Source organism: Lonchura striata, chromosome 11 (genome assembly GCF_050655825.1).
Source record: "Lonchura striata isolate lonStrDom1 chromosome 11, ASM5065582v1, whole genome shotgun sequence".
NCBI classification, from domain to species: Eukaryota; Metazoa; Chordata; class Aves; order Passeriformes; family Estrildidae; genus Lonchura; species Lonchura striata.
The window spans coordinates 17,780,199-17,801,126 of record NC_140713.1 but is presented as its reverse complement, the minus strand read 5'-3'; the positions used below and the strand labels follow the sequence as shown (position 1 = coordinate 17,801,126).

The 20,928-nt window shown below is 50.1% G+C and overlaps 1 protein-coding gene across 1 annotated transcript in view; it reads left to right on the top strand.

The window, feature by feature from the left end:
• VAC14 (VAC14 component of PIKFYVE complex) overlaps nt 1–20,928 on the top strand; it is a 58,182-nt gene that overhangs the window by 20,269 nt on the left and 16,985 nt on the right. The window contains exons 13-14 of the mRNA XM_077786351.2: nt 7,625–7,778; nt 17,809–17,941. Of these exons, the coding sequence (XP_077642477.1) occupies nt 7,625–7,778; nt 17,809–17,941 (287 nt within the window). The remainder of the gene's footprint in view (nt 1–7,624; nt 7,779–17,808; nt 17,942–20,928) is intronic.

Below are 20,928 nucleotides of genomic sequence, written 5' to 3'. Positions count from 1 at the left end.
GAGCTAAACATCAGCTGTGATGAGGAAGCATCTCCCTCATCTTTCCAGATAGGCTTGTGCACATTGTGTGGTGTGGCACGAGGTGTACATACATCTTCAGAGGGCTTGCTTTGTCCTGTGATGCTGCCCTCCCCATGGGAACCTGCTCAGCAGCAGTGTCAGTATCATCTTTATTCACAACAAGGTTGAACATGTTTCTGTAGTGCCTAGAGTTCCCTTGGCCCCTGTACACAGTTTGGAGGCTACCTGTCATTCTGCTGATGTTCCCTGGAGCATTTGTTTGTCACCAGCTCATCACCAAAGGACAATCTGGCTTTAGAGGGTCAGTGTTAGTCTGTGCATCAGACTGAAAGACTACTCAGGCACCTTATTTTTAAGGTCTTGTCTTGCTGAGCTGCTCTCAGTCTCTCTCTGCACTTGCCATAAATAATCAAGCTCAAAACAAAGAAAGATTCATGCTGGATAAAGCCAGATCCATGCCCCTTAAGTTCTCACCCCTGTTTTTGTCATTGAAGTAGCACAGGGTGTTGCTACCACCTCCACTGTGCTGAACAGGGGCCAGTATCTCATGATGCATCTGCAGTGTCCTGAGTCATCTCTGCCATCTCTCCTGTTCCCTTCCCTACCCAATTCTCCTGTGCCAGTAAAGGAATGGTCAAGAGACCTAGTTAAGATTCACAAAGGCAGCACAGAGAAGCTGGAGCAAAGCTGAAGCAGGCAGTTCCCTTTGATATGTAGACAAGTTGGGATCCAGGATTCCTGGCTGTCAGATGCTGTGCTGCTGCACTGCGTCACGTCATGCTGCTTCCTGTGCTTTCCTGACAGGGGGATGTTCTGTCCTGCGTTTGAGACCTGGTTTTGAAGGCAATTTATAAAAGCCCTGCTTAAAATTTGATGTGCTTGAAAACTTCCTTACAAGACATAACCAGATCCTGCTGGGAGTGGGTTTTTCTGCGCTGTCTGCTTGGTTCGTCTGTAGCTGACCTGGTTGAAAAACTGATGTTAGGAAAGATGAAAAGTTAGGAAATGCTGTTTGGGAGCAGTGAGTGGGACCTTTTCACCTGCAGGCTAAAGGCACCACTGCTGAAAAGAAGATATGTTCTTCAAATTGCCTCCTTCTGCAAGTTCATGGTGCAAAGGCAGCTTTGGATGTAGTCTCTCAGTTCTCTGGATTCTGAATGGATCCAGTCACTGAGCTGAAGTGAACAGAACAGGAACTGAGGCATCTCTGAGAAAACTGTGAAGCAGTGACATCACTTGGTTTCTTTCTTTGCTTTGTTTTCCTTTTTCTGGCTCCAAAATGGAGTGGTTTCTTTATGGCTGAACATGTTCCTGTTTGCTTATCTGCTCTCCTCAATCTTTTTGGGCTTGAAAGTTGTGCTGGACTTTTGTCTGAGTCATGCAGGAAAGACGCATGAGGTGGAGCTGGTGTCTGATGTGAAGCAGGATAGACTCTGGCTTTCTCAACTCTGCAATGTGAAAACCTGCCCAGTGGCTGGGCATGACTTTGAGTACAGAAGCACTTCCTTCAGAAGTCTCCTAAAAAGTTGGTGACCTTCTCTAGAGAGAGTGAACTAAGCCTTGGCTGCCACTGACTTTGGAGGGCAGGTTTAGATGAGTTACTAAGAAGAAATTCTTCCATGTGAGGATAGTGAGACACTGGCACAGGTTGCTGAGGGAAGGTTGCTGAGAGGATCTGTGTTGGCCCCATCCATGAAAGTGTTCAGATTGGATGGGGCTCTGAGCAACCTTATCTAGCAGAAGTTGTCTCTGCCCATGGCAGGGGGGTTGGAACCAGATGATCTTTAAAGGTCCCTTCCAACCCAAACCATTATGTGATTCTGTGTGTACTTGAACCTATACATGACCCTCAAGACAACTTCCCACAAGAAGCTGAAACGTTCTGCCCTCACTTTGGCTTCCAGTATTAAACTAGAAGAGAAGCAAACCTTGGGCTGGTGGTATACTGATAGTCATCTCTTCCCTTTGCATGTCCTGCTGCAGTGTCTTACTGCAGGGTTTCAAAGCCAGGTCTCTGCCCTGCTCTGAGCTCTGCTGTCACGCTGAATCCTGGCAAACTTCTCCTATCTCGCCCAATCCCAGTACAATGAAGCTCAACAAAGGCTTGTGCCAAAGCAAATAGCTGTCTTAGTGTGGCTTGGTTTGGAGCTTTGCTCTGTTGGGTTTAGAGCCATTGTCCTCCAGCTCCTGGCCTTTCATCTGCCACAGCCAAAATATTGTGATCTGATGCAAAGCAGAGGGTGGAAGCTAAAGACTGCAAAGAGGAGAACTGTAATATATGTATGCCTGGCTTCATTTGAACTTTTTTTGGTGGCAAAGCTTCTCTGGAGGGAGACTCAAAGCTATGAGGTACTGAAGCAAGGAGGCAAATGGTTTTCAAGAGGGACTCTGAGGGTGAGCTTGGGACTGAAATGCAATATAAAGAAATGTGTATAATTCCAGTCGGATAGTGGAAAATGCAGTTAGCCTGGTTTGCCATATGGGGAAGCAGCCTGTAAGCATAAGTGGGGTGATGCTTTCTCAATGTACTCAAGACCACCTGGTTTAACAATAATCTATGTGCTGCATCCTGCAGAAATAGGAAGTTTCTTTGTGGGGAGTATGATCCATAGGGAACTTCTTGGCTTAGCCCCAGTTTCAGACCACAGTTTCCTAATTTACATATACATATGTATATGCAGTTTATGCACACAGTGAAAAACTGGGTTAAACTGGCAATCTGGGCTTGAGGTGGTGCTTGTAGCATTCCTGGGATGAAGCAGACTAAAACCACAGAAAACCTGACTGCCATGGAGGACAGGCAGTCTCTGTCCTGGGAAGCTGAGGGTCTAGGGTGGGATGGAGATGTAAGATGCAAGATTTGGTGAGCTGGGCTTTGGGTGCAGAGGGAGGTGTGGTTCCCTATGTGCAGAGGGAGGTGGTGGGTGGGAGACAGGAAATAAAATTAAACCCTTTGCCTGTCATGAGCTCTGGGACTGCGGGTGTTGAGTTTCAAGGGTTTGCAGGCATCCAGTCTCCCACAGCATGGCCTGAAGGGATACTCCAGGGCTGTTCCAGCCCCATTCCACCAGCTGGACCTGTGTTGCATCCATCCCTGCCTTCAATGCATGAGGAAATAGCACTTGTGGCACTTGGACGTGGCTTGGTTGTGAGCATGGTGCTTAGACTCAGTGATCTTAGATTTTTTTTTCAACCTTAAGGATTCCATGATCCTTGTGGGTCTCTTCCAACTCAGCATATTCTGGGATTCTATGATTCTATGAAATACCTCCTTGGCATCCTGCCCTGACTGGCACCAGGTGGCATGTTAAGCTCCCTGTGCACTAATTAAACACATTTAAAGGGGTGCTCTGAGCTGTGACAGTGTTGGGCGCTGCAGGCCTGGCCTTCTCACCCCCAGCAGCAGGGACAGAGGGATTTACAAAAGCAGGAGGGTGGGCAGGGAATTTTCAGGTTCCAGCTTGCTTTGGGATGGCTGTAGCTCTATTACCAAGTACCTTCCCCCACTGTATTTGCTGGTGCTGTGAGCATGCGTCAGTGTGACCTGGCACGATTTGCCCTGGGGAAGAGGAGAAGCCCCCACCCAGGCCTTCTGCCTTCCCTCTGCTCCCCATCCTCTCCTGGGAAGGCAAAAAAAATAGATCTTGGCAAGATCAGAGGATAAAAGTTACTGTGTCAGGGACCTGAAAAGATGTTTGGTTAAATTGGTGTGGGAAGATTAATGGTGGGTTTTCTTTTCTTTTTCTGTCTTTAAAGCTAGCGAAGGCAGGGGGGGAACGCAAGTTTGCTTTTCACACTGTGTGTGTCTGGGGCTCGGCCAGCCTCACTCCTGGCCACTCCTGGCTCCAGGACTGCCTGCTCATACTCACCTCCTTCCCTAGTTACAGTTAAAAGCATTGGAAAGAGGAAAAATATAAAACATGTGGGGCTGTGTTTATGTTGTGGAGAAGGAGGAGGCACCCAGCAGCATCCTTGGCTTTTCCTTGTTCCCACTGGGTCTCTCCACCACCTGTGTTGCCCATCCTGGAAATGCCATGGGGTTTTCCACAACCTCCCAGATTCTTGGGCCCCTTTGAAGTGCTTTGCAGCCCTTAATGTTCTTGTTTTCTGTCTTGGTAGTATCTTGCTTCAGCTGAATTCTCATCTTCTCCTTGGCAAGAATAACCTGATCTTGAGTGCCCGGGGAATATTAGATGTCCACTAGGACATCCAAGGCCACCCAGGAGCATCTCCCAGCTGCACACAGGCATTTTAATTTATTCCTTTTTTTCTCAGCTTATCTGTAAATACCAGCAAGGACAGCACCTTGAGGAGTCAGTCTCTACCCTTGCCACTTCACGTGTCCCAGGAACTGCTGCTGCAGCCTGCTCTGGTGTTCTAGTAGTCATCATGTACTGTAGGATGCTGAGCCTCATTCCCAGGGGTCTGCAGCACATTTGGGGTCACCTCCCCTTCCTTTGCCTTGGGCTGAGGCCAACCCAGTGTTCTGAAAAGAGGCAAATGCCCCCCTCTTCCAGGAGCACCGAGGCACCGCTTTGCACGCACGGGGAGGTGCATCCCATCCAGCACACACCATCCAGGGGCTGCTTTTCCCCCGTGCACCACCAGCAGAGCTGGGCTCGGCTCCATTCAACCAGAACAAGCAGCAAATTAACCTGACCTAGATCTGGAGAAGCTGACAGTTGTGTGTGCCCTCAAAATCCGTGCTCTGGAGGCAGTGCAGGGAGAAATCTTGCCTATTCTCAGAGAGGAGAAATAGCTGCTTATTTATAACTGTCTGGAAACCTGCTTCTTGTTCCCTGGCCACCCAGAGCTTGTCCTCTTCCATGCTGCTCTTCATCGCTGTGCTGGGAATGGCTTGAGACATTGGCCAGGTTTCCCCATCCATCATGATGCTGCTTCTCCTGCTCCTTTCTATTTACACTAACCAGGCACACATTTGCCCACAGCAGGGCACGCTGTCCTATGTCTTATCACCACTGGGAAACCTTCTGAGAAATCCCCTGGGGATCAGGCCAGTGCCCTTGAGGTTGATCCTGCAGGCTGGCTGTCAGGATCACACCTTTGCCTGGCAGCTGGGGAGGGCTCTGGCCCTGGTGCTCCAGCGCTGTCGGGTCCGAGGGCCGCTAGGCTCCTGATGGATGGGCCCAGCTCGCTCCTGGCGCAGCCGCTCGTTGCCATGGCAATGGCAGGATATTGCTTTCTTACAGCCTCCTGGCTCGCACAAAGCCAGCCGCCAGCTCCAGCTTTGCTCAGCACAGGGATGTGCAGTGCATACCAAGCACTCCTGCCTTTCCTCTGTCCCCAGCTGGGAGCCCTCTCCAGAGCATGCAGGGAAGAATCAGCAGGAGCTGGAGCTTCCTGCCTCTTTCCCACGGCTGGAAAACCCCAGGTCTTTGCAGCTGCCTGCTCTTCCTCCCAATGCTCATGTACTGATCCCTCCTGCTTGTTATTTCCTCCATATTTTTCAGATGCAAAATTCAGCCTATGCTGCTTTTTCCACCTCCTGCCTGTAACCTACCACAGGGGGGATACTCCTTAACCTCTCTGAAGTTGCAAGGTCCATGCATACCCTCCAGTGGTGCTGGTCACTACTGCCCTGGCTACCCTGGCCAGAGCATCCTGAGCCCAAGCAGGATCTCAGAGATGAGGCTCATGAGAGGCTGATTAAGGATCTGACCTCAAGTCATGCCTCTAAAAGCTTTGGGATGTAGCAGGGTTGTTTCTTGCCTAGACTGAGGGCTTGGTCATGTTTCGTCAAGCTGTCGGAGCTGCTGGTGGAAACTAAGCTGGATGATGGGGCTGGGTGGGAGCACCAGGGCAGCAGTGAGTGCAGCAGGAAGGCAGTCATGAGTGGCCAGGTCATGCTGTACATCAACTACACAGGGCCTCAGCTCCTGGTTGTGTTAGGTTTGGCAAAATGCACCACATGAATGAAAGCCCTGGCCCTTGCCTGACTGCCAGCGCTTGTAGCCAAGCCCTGAGTCCCTTTGCCAGTTTCAGCCAACATGACTTGGAAACCTCTCTGGGTGTTATTTCCCCATTGTGAGAGCCTGAGAACCAAGTTGGTGCCTGTTCAAAGGCTGCAAGTTCAGCTTGAGTCACATGATTAGCCACTAGAAAACCTACATAGGGCTTCAGGAGACCAGGCATCCTGAGCTCTGCTCGGGGACATCCTCCACTTGAAACAAAATACAGCCAGCATCACTCTGTCTGAGCTACAGATGCTTGAAATCCAGGAAGGGGAGGGAGGACCAAGGTCTTCCCTCTGCCAAGGACCACAGACTCCTCTCCCTGGAAGAGGATGAAGGCTGGTGATGGCAGGGTCCTCCCACGCTGGCAGTGAGCTCCCATCCTTGACAGCATCACAGAGGTGCTGTATTCTTCAGGGACAGCAGTACAAGTTGTTGTCTCTTTTTTTTTCCTGCCTTTGGGAGCTGTGGATTGAGACTTAATCATGTTTATAGGCATAGGAGCTTCCCAAGTGTGTTGGAGCCTTGTGGTGCCTGTGGCAGGCTGTTTCCTCACCACTGCCTCTACACCATACACAGCCTAGTACTACACTGCCTGCTCTGAGGCTGCTGGATGCTTGAAAATCAGCCTTAATTACAAAAAAAAAAAAATAAATGCACTCAGCTTAAGATACGTGTGCAAAAGAAAATGCAGGAGCTCCTCTTTCTGATTTTCAGGGGTTTTGTTTTCCATGACTAAAAAAAAAAGGCATAATTGGCTTTTTGTTTTTCCAGAGGGAGGGGTTTTCTGTGTTAACTCAGAAACTAAAACTCCTATATAACTGCAGCTCTTCAGAAAGATGCATTGTGAGAACACAGGAAAAGCCTGGGATACTGTGCTGGTGGGCAGAGGGTGTTTGGGATGTGCTCTGCCAGATGCTGAGGAGTAAAAATGTGGCAGTTGACCCTTTTTGGCAGCCTTTTTGCTCTGCACAGCCCTGCTGCACTTAGAGCATCAGAGACGGCTGATGAAACATCTCGACCCAAGGACATTTGAATGGAGGGGGACCCAAAATAGCCTGAGACTCGAGAAGGGTTGAGGATGGAAAAAAAAAAAAAAAAACCACCCAGTAATAACTTCTCCAGAAGTGCTATATATAGACCAATTTGTTGACTTCTGGAAAGAAAGAGCTATGAAATCCAAATGGCAGCTCTGCCTTGACATCCTGAGCTGAGCTTCCCTGGGATGCTGCCTTGCAGGGGAGATCTGGCTGGTATGTGCCCCCAGAATATCCCTGTGCTCTTGCTGGGATTGTCCCAAATCTGAGGATACGAAGGGAACGCAAATCCCAGACTTCCACAAAGTGGGACAAGGGGAAAGCAAGCCCTATTCCTGATTGTGTAAATTTGGTTTAATTTCATATGCTTCCTCGAGACTCTGAGAGCAGAAACTGGGGTTTTTTTCTCTCTTTTGTCTTTCCTTCCCCATCTTCTCTGTAAACATTTGAAATTTCCACTTGAAATTTTGTAGGTAGCCCTCTTTTACTGTACCTTTCTCAGTGTGCTGGGATTTGGTGTTTGCTTCCCACCTCACCCTCTCTGTATGTGGATTTGGAAGGAAAGCTCACCCTGCACCATCCCTCTCTCCACAGGTTATCCTGAAGGACCTGGAATTGCTGGCTGAGATCGCTTCTTCCCCAGCAGGACAGACAGAGGAGGGTTATGGTCCCTCTGATGGCTCCGATGTGCGACCTGGCCCAGTGGAGCTTCATGTCCCAGCCAGGGCTGGCCAGCTGAGCTCCTACAGTGAGTGCCCCTGTGCCACAGCTCTGTGCCTCCCTGCTCCCGGGCTCTCTCTGTGTTCCATGGCACCATTCAGGTTTGCTCAGGCAAAAGGAGAAGCTTATTTTACAGTAATAAATCAATGTCTTCATCCCCACCCAGAATAGTGTGGGGATCAAGTCTGCCATGGCACAGACCAGGGCGCTGCATTTATTTTTCCTGCTCTTTCCCTTAGTTCATATTTTGGGGATTTAGGGCTCAGTTTAGCAGCAGGATGCTCCAGAGGCCAGTGTGAAGAGATGTCGTTGTTGTCCTATTTTTTATGGGACCTTGGGCTCCAGCCTCTGTTCTCCTTGTAAAAGCCCTCAGAGCCCTAGAATCAGTGCAGGATGAGATGCTGGCTACAGTCCCAGATCTCCAAAACATCCATGGATCTGCAGAGGGATCCCTGTGCCAGGCTGCCCACATTGGCTATGAACTGTTATGTTGCTCTGAGTGTCTGGCAGAATCTCAGGAGAGAGACGAAGAGGGACGATCGTATTTTCTGGGGACTTGAGAGATTAAGAAAAAAGAAACAACCTTTCATTAATTATCCCAGCACATGAGGAAATTTTTTTCACCTTCACTTGTCTGCGGTTCATGCTTTACAGTTGCTTGGCTTCTCCTTCTCCTCCTCCGCTGCTATTTAAGGGCCTCCCTGTTGTACTCCCCAGGCCAGGTCGTCCCAGCCAAAAGCACGTTTCATGTGAGCTTTGGATTGCAACCCGAGCACTGAGCCAAGGCTGCCTCTCCCTGCGCAGGATGCAGTCACAGGGCCTTGCAAAATCACCACCAGAGTGAGAGGCTTTGCTTTCCCATCCCCAGGCTTTGTTTTCTCTGAACATCCTGGATCACTCGCCCCTCCCTGGTCTTATAAACATCTGCACCAGCAACCAGCTCAGGTCTTTGACTGTTCAGGGTGGGATTTTTTTTTTTTTTTTGCGGATCTACCTGTTTCCTGCTGGCATCTTTATCTCTGCAATGGAGAGGTGAGGGCTGCAGAGGTGATGACCTCCCCAAGCTCTCTGCAAGTCTCATCCATCCTCCCACTGTCAGAAGTGAGACTGCCTGGGTGGAGTGGCTCCTGCAGTGCTGGCCAAGCAGCTGAGGAGCTGCAGTTCAGCTTGCACTGATGGTTGTCTGAGGTTTCCTTCCTTCTGGATGATCTAAAAATAGCAGGCTGGATGGCGTGGATCCTAACGACTGCCGTGGCCCCTGTTAGCTATCTGGAAGAGCAACTTGGCTTCACTTACTCAAGTGTAACCTTTAAAAAGAGTCTGGCTCTCCCCTCCTGGAGTACATCTGCTGGAGCCAGAGCTCCTGTTGCCCCAGGGTCTCCCCACAACTTGCCCCCACACAGGTCCTAGTGGGCTCTGGCTTCCTCACCTATTTTCCGCTTCCCTATAACGCACCAGAAATTGTTCCTTTGGAATTTATTTGGGGTTGAGTTTTGCCAGGTCATTGGCTTTTAACCAAAGGCAGATGTTTTTGGGGAGGGGAAGAAGGAGCTGGTTCGTTGGCTTTGGGCGTTTATCATGGCCCCAGTCCTGTCTGGCTTTGACCACCCAAGGCTGAGACCGGATGGGCTGCTGGGGAGTTCCCCCAGGGAAATTGAGGGTCAGAGCTGGGCCAGGACCTTCCTGGATTATGCCTTGAAAATCAGATGCTCCTGAAAAATACTCCTTTTTAACAGAGGATTGCTTGAAGGGAGGACTTTTTGGAGCAGTACAGTGGCCCATGGACATCCCCGTGTCTGAGCATGGTCACAGGTGGTGAGAGCAAGTGAGCCAAAACTCTGCCCTTCCCAGGCAAAAATCATGAGGTGCTGGCAACAGAAAGAGGGTGTACCCCTTTCTGGAGTCACTGGTTTTGTACTGGGGTATATGGGATGGTTCCCTAGGGTGCTGTGGTTTGGACAGTGCTGTATTGGCAGTAGGATAGATGCTGTTGCCCTATCAGAGTAGGGGCTGCAGGGTGCCAGCACTTCTCCCCAGTGTTAAATCTCTTCATTCCCTTCATCCACTTGAGTTGCCATTGAAGCCAGCAGTGGGAGGAGAGCTGCTGATCTATCCCAGCCCAAATCCTCTCCTATCCCAGAGGCCTTTCCAAATGTGCAGTTGGTGGCTTTGCAGGTAAACAAGCAAGGTCACCCTTTGAAATCCTTGAGCTTGTGGCAGATTTCCTGCTGTGCTCTCTGTCTTGGCGTTGCAGGCTTTGCTAGCCAAGCAGTAAGAGCAAGAATGGAGGTGGAAGGGGCCAGTGCCCCCATGGTCTTCGCTGTGTTTCCTCTCTCTCCCTTTCTTCCCTGGGGATGTGTTTATGCAGTTGTTTCCCTGCCATTGAGTTTGGTTTCCTTCAGATGCTGGTTGATTAGTCAGGAAAGCCGTGTCCCACTTCCGCAGCCCGTTCCCAGCTCCAGTTTTTATTTAGCCACTTTGTTCTCTGGTTACGTAAGGTCAGCTGCCCTCGTCGCCTTCTCCAAGCACAATGAACTGGGGCCAGCCCAGCTCAGCACTGCCAGGGAGACCCACCACCTCCTCCTGACCTGCTCCAAGTGCCCTGGGAGAGGGTGGCTGGTTTTGGCCTCCACGAGTGTCTCCTTGGTACCTTCTACCCACTTTTCCAGGGCCAAGGGCTTCAGGGCTGTGCTCAAGAGCTTCCCAGTCTTTGTGCAAATGTCAGTCTGATCAGTCCAGTGGGAATCTAGTGCCTGCTTTGCTTTGGGAGTGTCTTTTCCAACCCTTAGAAGTTGAGACAAGTAGCAGATGACCCGAGAGTGGTTGTCACCGAGGTCAGCAGGTCAAGGGAGACGATTCTGTGCCTTTACTCCACTCTGGTGAGACCCCATCTGGAAGACTGCATCCAGATTTGGAGTCCTCAGCACAGGAAGGACACAGACTTTTTGTAACAAGCCCATAGGAGGTCACAGAGATGATCAGAGGCTCGAGCACCTCCACTAAAGAGAGAGACTGGGAGTTGAGGTTGTTCAGCCTGGAGAAGGTTCCTGGGAAACCTTAGAGCCTCTTCCAGTACCTGAAGGGGCTCCAGAAAAACTGGACAGAGACTTTGGACAAGGCATGGAGTGACAAGACAAGGGAGAATGGCTTCAAGCTGACAAAGGGTAATTTTAGATTAAGTGTTAGGAAGAAATTCTTCATTGTGAGGATGGCAAGGCACTGGAAGAGGCTGCCTAGAGATATGAAGTGCCATCCCTGGAAGTGTTCAAGGCCAGGTTGGATGGGGATCTGAGCAACCTGGTCTAGTGGGAGGTGTCCTTGCCCATGGCAAGGGGGTTGGACTAAGTGGCCTTTAAATGTCCCCTTCAATACAAACCATTCCATGATACCATAGGTGGAAGCCCTCCCTCCAGCCTCGTCTACAGCTCTGCTCTACATGAGAGACAAAAGCTCATTCCAAAAAGATGCCAGACCAGCTGCTGCCTTGCATAGGGTAACTCTTGCATGCATCTTTTCCTTCCTTTCTGCACAGCTCTGTAAGGTGAAGCAGTTACAGCCCTTTGTTTCCTCTCCAGCTTGGTCTGGTCACTCCTGCCTGGCTTCCTGCCGGAGGTGGTAGGGACAGTGCTGCACCCTCTGAGCACCTCACGCTATAGGATGTTTACTGGGAGTCTGACGCTGTGGATTCACTAAAGTGCCTGAGGTCATTTGTTTCCACCAGACCATGGATATCCCATATGATCAGTGGATTACTCTGGAGGAGACTGCTAGAAGTCCCTGAGAAATGTATGTAGTCTGTTGAGTTCAGTCTTGCTGTATCCCCCCTGGAGAACATGCAGCATTCCAGAGTTCCAGAGTGGAGATATTCTGTGTTAGGGGTTTGCTTTCAACATATCTTGGGGTGAGATTTTATTGTCAGTGAGCCAAACCACTCCCTTTCAATTGTCTGTTGCTTCAGTTGTGTCATTGTAGATCTGCAGAGGTGGCAGCATATGACAAGGTCCCACCTCCAGACAGTCTGTAAAATGTTAGGGCAGCCTCTGCAAACATCAGGTGAGAGTCTGTAGTGTGCAAGAGGTCCATGAAATGTAGAAAAGAGAAGGTGGCTTCTTGTCACATGGCTCAGATTTGCTAAACTGCTATTTCCAGTGTTAGAGAAGAATAAAAGTGAAACCCTTCTTTACTCATCCTCCTCACAAAAAGCAACGAGGCAGATGACATCACACCACTAAATGCTTGCTCTTGAAGGAACCAGTTTCCAACAGATTTTGTAGAATCAGGAGTGTGACAGCAGGGAGCAGAGGAGCCAAACAGGCAAGAGAAAAGAGGGCTGTCCTGAGTGCTCTGAGCTCAGCAGTCTGGTTCCTGATGGTTGGTGTCTGTGGCATCTCTTTTCCTAGTGGTGTGAAGCTATTCAGAAGAGTTAACTGTAAGAAATGTTCTTCTGCCTCTTGGGGAGGAGAGGAATTTGCAATAAAGGGTGATCTGTTTGTTTTCCTGGATGCAGTGTAATAGTGGAGCTGGGATGCCGTGGAAAGCCCCAGGAGAGACCATCCAGATGTAGTGTTAACTCTCCTGGCATGCCTCCAGGTATCCATCCCTCCTGAGATGGTCACAGCATACAGCCAGCCAGAAAGCCTGGGGATTCCCAAATAACAGCTGGGATTACTGAGTCGTAGTGGTGGACAAAGGAGAAGTTGATGGTGTAGATAAATCACTCATAGCCAAGCCCTCCTTTGGAGTTACTTTGCTGGGCTGCCTCAGTTTCCCAAAGATGTGAGGAATTTTTAGGGTGAGGTGAGGAATGAGGTGAAAAACAAACTAGCAGAATGAGTATTGGTGTGAAAATGGCCCAGCAAACCCCATTGCTGCTCATTCCTTCAGGTTGTCTTCCATACATTTCACTTTTCCATGCAGGAGCCTCAACCCACTCCAAGCTCACCATGAAGCTTATCCATTCCTGGTTTGCATTTCTGCTGGGTAATTTGTGCTCCTGAACAATGGCAGAGCTATACCCCTGCTGCATTTTTGCTTATTGATTTACCTTAGTGAAGAAAAATGAGGTAGTAGTGGACTGCTAACTTTCCTAGGAAAACCATCAGGATTATCATTGCCTGCTACCTTCCTCCAAGGCACCCATGAGCACAGACCGTGCATAAGGTGGGGAAAACAAAGAGCAGCAAAAGCCTCATTTGGCATCAAAATATGTACCCCAACCTATCTGAGAGCCCCTTTCTGTCAAGATGTTGAATTCTCAGGAATTACAAACCCATGGCTCTTTAGCCAGGTAGGAAGGGGAGAAATATCCATCTGTGTCCAAGCAAAACCAGGCTGAGCACAGCCCCTGGCCGTGCAATCCAGAATTTTGATGTGTTTATTTCGTCAGCAGCATCCTGTGCTCTGGAAAGGGGAGAGTGGAGGTTTTCCAGAGCCCAGCTGAGCTGCCGACATTTTCACATCTGTTTCCAGCTACGCCCTGCGCCGGCTTTCTGGGAGGAGGAGGGGAGGATTTGCCTTTTTTACGGCTCTATTTTTATCTTGCTCCACGAGGCTTCACCACTCCGTGTTTGCAAAAGCTAAAATTCAAAACATCCTGGGGAAGGCTGCCGGGGGGAGATGCTGCACAGATTCCCACGTCGCTGCCCGGGGTTTCACCGAGCACCATCTGGCAGTGCCGACTCCCACGCCGCTGGCGCTCGGGCAGGTCGGAGGCTCACGGACCAGCTCTGGCTGCCACCGAGTTTATCCCTGTTCTTCCCAGAAGAGCCGAGGGAGATCATTCTCTGGGCTGAGCTGGAAACATGATGCCTTGGGGAAAGCACTCGGGTGGGAAGGATGCTTGGCCTCGCCAACTCTTAGCTTACCCTCCCTATATCCGAGCTGAAATTGCTTCAATTAGAGATTGCGGTAAATCATTTTAGCTAAACCACCGCAAATACCCTTGTGGATACTCTTTAACCAGCTTACCCAGCTTTAGCTCGCTTCGGAAAGGAATCAATTCTGCTCCAATCTTCTTTCAATTTGGTTTCAATGGAGTTAAGCAAGTCCACACCGGTTTTAATTAAGACTAGTTTGAAACCAATTATAGTGAATTAATAGAAGTTATGTTTTATGCCAGGGTGAAGTTCAGAACTTTGTGGCTGAGATAGGAAAATCCAAGTTTGTGTCAGTCTGCCAGGCTCACCCAGAGCAATGTGGGGACACTTTGGATACTGTAGGTCTCAACACAGCTCAGCCCATCAAGCAGCCAGACAGCCTGAATGTTCCAGGGTGATGTACAATATATATTTATAAGGGCCTTAATATAGATCCCTAATTGCCTGTCTGGGTTGATTTATAGTGTGGCCACGCAGGCGATGGGAACAGCGTGAGCCGCTGGTGAGCGCTCAGGGATGCACTGGGGGTGTGCTCCGCTCAAGCTGGCGCTCATGGCTGGGGGAACAGATGTTGGTATTGACTTAGATGATCCAAGAAGCCTGCTTGTGTCCCTGGTTCTACCCCAGTCTGTGAAGGGAATCCAGGGAAAGGATTTGTTAGCTTGGCATCCTGGGCTGCAGGAGGTTGGTGTAGTCATTGGTAGGACAAGGGATAATGGTATAAAACTGACAGAATATGTGAGCTTGGGTATTATAAAGAAATTCTTTATTGTGAGGGTGATGAGTTACTGGCACATGTTGCCAAGAGAAGGTGTGGCTGCCCCATCCCTGTAAGTGTTCAAGGCCAGATTGGATAGAGCTCTGAGCAACTTGATCTAGTGGAAGGTGTCCCTGCCCATTGCAGAGGGGTTGGAACTAGAGGAGCTTTTAAGGTCCCTTCTGTGATTAAATTACAAGGACCCAGGCTGATGTGGATTCACTGCGGCCATAGAGCTGCAATTCCCACATGCCTTTTGTCCTGTTTCACTGCTCTGATGTTCCTCTGAGCCCAAAATTCCCATTTGTTCCTAGTCTAGTGGATGTCTGGACTAAGTTTCATCATTGTTCTGAGCATGGTGTTCTGAGCATGGATCCTTCTTCTCCCAGCTTCCTCCTCCACACCAGATTAAAAAAAAAAAAGAAAAGCAGCAGAGCTGTGACGTGCCACCAGCCCCAGCTACGTTAACAGCAGATCTGGCAGGTTACGGATCTGCAAAGTCTTGCTTCAGGGAAAGGGGGAGAGGTGCAAGCTTCAATTAATTATGCCACAGTTTTCTTAACACTTCTTCCTGCTTGTCTCTCGTGCTTCAGAGAAACACTTGACAAGCTGCTCCTACAGTTCTGTCGGGCTGGGAATGCCACCGTGCTGAGCTGTAACCCACAGGGCAGCGAGCTGAGCTCTGGGCTACGCCAGGAAGGGTTACACCATGGCACACAAGGTGCCAGCCACTTCCTAGACATCCTGTAAACAGAGCAAATGGGAAGTTTGGAGGATTGGGAGGCTTTGGAAGAGAACTGCTTTGCCTGCTTGGAAGAAGTATAGCCTGTTTAAGCTCCATCTGAGGTTTGGTTGAGCCTTTTACAGCCTGGCAGACTCCACCCTGGTTTCTCACTCCCAGCATTACCCCTAGAGAGCACTGGCAAGGCTGCTCTGGCATGGTGTGCCACAGTGGAAACCTTCTTTAGGAACATGCTGGCATAGCTGCTGTGCACCAGGTGGGCAAAGGATGGAGAAATGATCCCTCTGGAGTTCAGTCTTAATGCTTCTAGAGGCAAAGGATGGTGAAAAGACTCCCTGGAGTGGACAGACTCAAATGCTTTCTTCTAGGAAAAACAGGGCACAGACTTGTTTTCACCATCTCTGTATCCCAGTCCTTCCTTGCTTCCAGGCTGGGCAGAAGGGTCCAAGGTTCAGGAACAGTCAATGGAAGACAACAACAGTACTGAAGGTCCTGTAGACTAGCTGGGATCTGATCTCCAAGGCAGTTATGACTTTTGGATACTCAGCTGATCCAGCAGGTGATTCCCAGTCTCCAGCTGAAGATGCAGGAGATGCTGCACCACTTCAGAGCACGTTTCTAAAGGTGCTTGTGGCTGGTCTGTCTTGCAGCCATACATCTCCATACAGCTTTGTCCTGTGCACAGCAGAAGTGCTGATCCTGTCAGGGAGGAAAAAAATTGCTGCCTCCTCCTGTTTTTCTTTTGGGATGTGTTTTAGGATACGTAATGTTTGGCTGGAAGGCATGCAAGATGACAATGAGGCAGAAAGCTGGTTTTGCTTGTGGAGGGAGCACTGTGCCATTGATGCTGCTCTGGGGCTAAGAGAGACTGTTTTTGGGGTCTTTAGAAGAGAGAAGCTCCAAAATCAGACCTTCCCCCAGATAAGCTACAGCACTGGAGCGTTGTTAGCTGCTGGGAATGAAGGTGGCATGTCCTACCTGCTGCTAGGCTTGTGTTGCAGCGCAGCCAGGCTTGGATGCCTTTGAGTTGCTGAGAAAATGGGCAAGAATATCACTTTCCAGCTTTGAAAGACAGTTTCTGCTTGATCTTCACCTGCCTTCCCAGGCTCTGCTGGGAGGTTTGAGGCTGAGCTGCAGGCAGGCACAGTGGGAAGGCAGATCTGCCCCATGTCACCTCCAGACCATGTCTCTGCTCCCTTTTGAGCAGTGCTGAGCAGCTGTAGTGACGACAGTGGGGCATGGCTGCATTTTCACACTGGGTGCTCCCTGCCTTCGAACAAACACACCTTTGTTTTGGAGCACGTTGGCTCGGCTGGATCCCTTTTTTTTTTTTTCCTTTGCCCAGATCATCTTCCCTGCAGCTGAGGGGAAACATGATGCGATGGTGAACACTTGTGCTTGGGGAGCTGCCTGCTTCAAAGCCTGGTTTGGGGTTACAGATATACCAAGGGGTGGGTGAACACACAGCTCCAGCAGGAAGAGGACACTGGGTTCTGGTTAGGATGACCTTGTATTTAATTTTCTTTTTTCTTTGTCTCTGTTCTCTTAGATGTTAAATCCAAACCTGGGGAAGTTGCCCTGCGTGTATCTCTTGTGTATCGCTGGGAGAGGCAGGATAGAAAACAGACCAGCAGCTTTTCCATCAGCTTTCCTGGGCTTTGGCAGTTTAATTACCTCTTTAATTGGCTGCTCCGTGCTCCGCTGAATGTCCGTAGAAGCAGACAACATCCATAAATCAAACTGCTCAGGTTTCCTTTGGTTATCTGATGGAAATAGTGTGTGGAGAGTAGCCTTGGGATTCTCGTGTGTGCTGGCTTCCCTCCTTACCACCTTAGACATGGCCTTTCTGAAGGAGAAATTAAGGAACTCCCCTTTTTGCAAAGTCGCCTTTGAAATGCTCTCTCCAAACATTTGCTTTGAGCGCCATCCTGCTAAATAAACCACCTCCCCTGGGGTTTCACTGTGGGAAAAGCAATCTTTACCTGCCAACTCCCTGCTCTTGTGTTTGGAGGGGATATTTCCCTGAGCTGGGGGCTGCTCCTTTCCCTGCCCTCCCTGCCAAGAGTCTCAGACCAGGACAATCCCTAAGCTTGGAGCTCTGCTGTGGTTTGACCAGCACTTTATGATAGCCCTGGGGCACATTGTATATGACACTTGTACCAAGTGGCTCCTGCTCAGGGAAAATCATATCACCGAGTGTAAACCAGTGTCTGTGCTGTGGCCCAGGGCTGAATGTGTGTCTGCCACTACGTGCACACTGGGCTTGAGGCATCTGTGGTTTATGGGGTTGGATTACAGGCTCTTCAACTCATCAGCAATCTGGTGGTTTTGGGGTGAGTGTACATGCCATATCTAAGATAGGATTGGCTCAATTTAGAGCCTCAGGCACTCCTTCTAGCAGCTACTGAAGCTGAATAGCTCTGACATGAACTCCCAAAAATCCCATTTTAACCCCAGGTGCTGCTTCCAGGGCTGTGACCACCATAAGATGCTTTCCCTTGGGCTGGAGAAAGCTAGGACAGGGCTGGCTCTGCTTTAACCAACCAGATGAGGCTTGAAAATCTTTCCATGCCCTGCCCTTATCGTCTAAGTGCTGTGACCATGTTTTGGGTGTCTGCTCTCTCATCAAGGCTTTGGCAGCAGGGCCTCGCAGCTCAAATTCACTCTCCCCTTGCCTCCCCAGGTACAAAAGTCCTGGAGTGCTCACCCTCCACCCCCACCATGAACTCCTACTTCTACAAGTTCATGATCAACCTGCTCAAGCGCTTCAGCAGTGAACGGAAACTCCTGGAAACCAGAGGAGCCTTCATCATCAGGTCAGAACACCCTAGCAGCCTCACTGAAGCCCCTGAGCACCCCTGGGATGGGTGGGACGGGGATGGCAGGGTCAAGCAGCCCAAGTACTACATTCATTCAGAGCCAAAACCATTTCCTTGAGGAGAGGAGGCTTGAGCTTCCCTCGCTCTCCACCAAATGGTTTTGGAGCAAACAGGATTTGCCTTTCACATGTCAAGGCACCATATTTCTCTCTCCTATCCCCGGAGGCAAAGTGGCTCCTTATTAAACAATGTTGTCAGAGCCTGTTTCGTTAAGAAACAGCTAGACCAGCCGGAGCAGGAAGACAGGCTTGTACTCAGAGTGCCAAGCTGAGTGAGCCTCTCCAGCCGCCTTGGCAAGATGCTCGCCCATCCAAAGCCATGTGTTTCAATGCATGGAGTTGGGACATTTTGCTTCAGCTTTTTAAGGAGCTGTGGCAGAGACTGGAGAGCCAAATGTTGTGAAGGCTGGAATGCCAAGTGTCGTCGCAGCTGGCAGGCAGTCATCTTTATTGCAATAAAATCTGGGGCAGGGGATAGCCATTCCTCAGCTTGCTGGGAAATATCAGGGTTAATGGTCGAGGCGAGGTGGAGAAATCAGTGAGGCGTTTGGTGGAATCAGCTGGCAGGACCCTGGGTTTTCCTCCCTTGCTTTCAGGGATGTGGCATCAAAATGAACAGGAGAGAGCATGAGATACAAGCCATGCTTCTGTGGGAGAAGAGAGCCACCTCTCCAAAGGCACAGGGGTGTGCCAGGTATTGATGAAGGGGTCCCATGACTGCAGTGAGAAAATACAGCATGCAGAGTTCCCAACATTTGCTAAGCTGGGCTGGGTGTGGAGTTGTATCTGCTTGGGCAACAATCTTTGCCCAAGTCTGGATTCATCCTAGAGACAATATCCCAGAGACATTCCCAGTGTCTACTCTCCTCTCACCAGTCAGCACAGCTCCTAGGATAAGCCACCCTTGGCTGTGAAATGGCCTCATGCTGTGTTAGGGAAGCAGGGTGCCCAGAGTGACCACTGCTGAGCCACCTCCAGCTGGAGGAGCCACCTCCAGCTTTTTCCCTCCAGCTCTGGCAGGAGGAGCCTTGGCTGGCAGGCCTAGCTTTCCCAGCAGCCAGCCAAAGGTGCGGTGGGACTGGCTCACAGCAGCTCAGCAAGCCGGGGCTTTTTACAGTGACTCATGCCCCAAAAAATCTGGTAAAGCAAAAAAAAAAAATTAAAAAATAGATGACTCTGTCCTTTGTCAAGTCACGTTGTTGCTCATGTGGGGTAGATGCAGGACTGGAGCCAAAGTGGTGGTTCTGGGAGGGTGAGCCATGCCCTCAGGTACCAGTGATTAACTGAAACCTATTGATGGTGGGTAAAAGACCAGTGTAAACTAACATCTCTGCTGCTTCCAGAAAAAGCAAGATGAAAATAGTGGAGAAAAACTTTTACAGGACTCTCTGGCAAAGGTTGATCTCTTGCTGGAGAGACTCAGTGAATGTGGGAGCCTCATGGAGCTATTTTTAGCCACTTTTCAAATTGAAGCCGTATGCGCGTTCCCACGTTACATCCCTCCCCTGTCCACAAGCCAGCTCAGCTGTTTTGCACAGCAGGGTGAGAAGCCAGCCTCATGTTTGACTTAGGAGATGCTGGTGATGTTTCATCCTGAGCTGGAGAGCTCAGGGGGGAATGCTTGAGAGACTGGGATGGCATCTGCTGAAGTGTGGTCCAGGACCACTGCTGCCTCTTTCCCAGGCTGGCCTGGGAACACTGAAACAGGGAAGGAAAATAGACCTGTTCCGTTTAGGCAATGATTTCCAGCTGAAGGATTAGTGTTCACAGGAAAGGGAAATGGGGGACAGGGGTTTTATTCAAGCACAGCACAGCAGTTTTCCCCGTCACGTTGCTGGTGGGCAAATTCAAAGGTCTGTGAGGTCACGTAGGGGATCTGCAATTAAAGGTAGTTTATTTCTAATCCAACACAAGTTTGTTCATGCTTGATTTCTGACTCTGAAAGGACTTTAGACACTCTCCTGATATGTCCTCACAGTCACAGAGACAGAGGTTATAGTACATTGCGTGCTTGAGGATGGGAGTGGGGTTTGACCAGTGATCTCTGCAGGAGGTGGGACCGTCTCTTGCTCTGTAAGGAGCTGTGGTCCCCAAGACATGTAGAACTGCTCCAGAGCCTGCCTGATGCTGGCAGATGGGTGGGAGAAGTACATGCAGCCCTCACTGGCAGAATTCACCCTTGAAGCCTGGGTCAGGCAGAGACAGGGGCTGTGATGTTACCTCCCACCTTGATAAGCATATCTGAGGCCTTCCACCCTTCTCACTAATTGCCCTGGCTGGCACGTGGCCATCCTGGATTCACCAGAGCCCTTAAGCAAGAAGCAAATATTCCCATTCAGCTGCTGACCTCTTGGAGCAGCAGAAAAATGCGGAGGAGCTTCCAAAGCATCACATGGCTCCTTGGAGCAGCACGGCTGTCCTCCAGGCAGGAGTCCTGTGGAGGGAAAGCTGCTTGGCCAGTCAGAGGCAGGCAGCAGAGCGGCACCGAGCTTTTCAGCTCCCACTGAGATTTGCAGGTTGGATTTAATGCCTGTTGGTTGGTACCAGCGCTGCGGGATGAGGGGATTAAAGGAGAGGTTAAGCCCTACTGCGTGGACATCAGTGTTGCTGCTTGGAGCAGCGTGAGGATAGGGCTGGCTGTCCTTGCAAGGAGCTGGCTTCTCCTCTCTTGTACCTCCCCAGGGCTGGTTGTGCAGTTCCTGTGCTGTCCCCAGGGTCAGTCTGAGCTCCAGAAGCTGGTTCAACTGGCTAAGTCAAGCCTAGCACCAAAGCAGCCAGCTTTTTGCTGCTCTCTGAGATGGAACAGCTCAGACATTCATGGCTGATACACCTTGCCACAGCAAATGATCCCTCTGGGGTATGGGATGTACCTGAGTGGCTGGAGACATCCCTATGCATGTCATGTGTGGATGCTTTGAAGTGCAG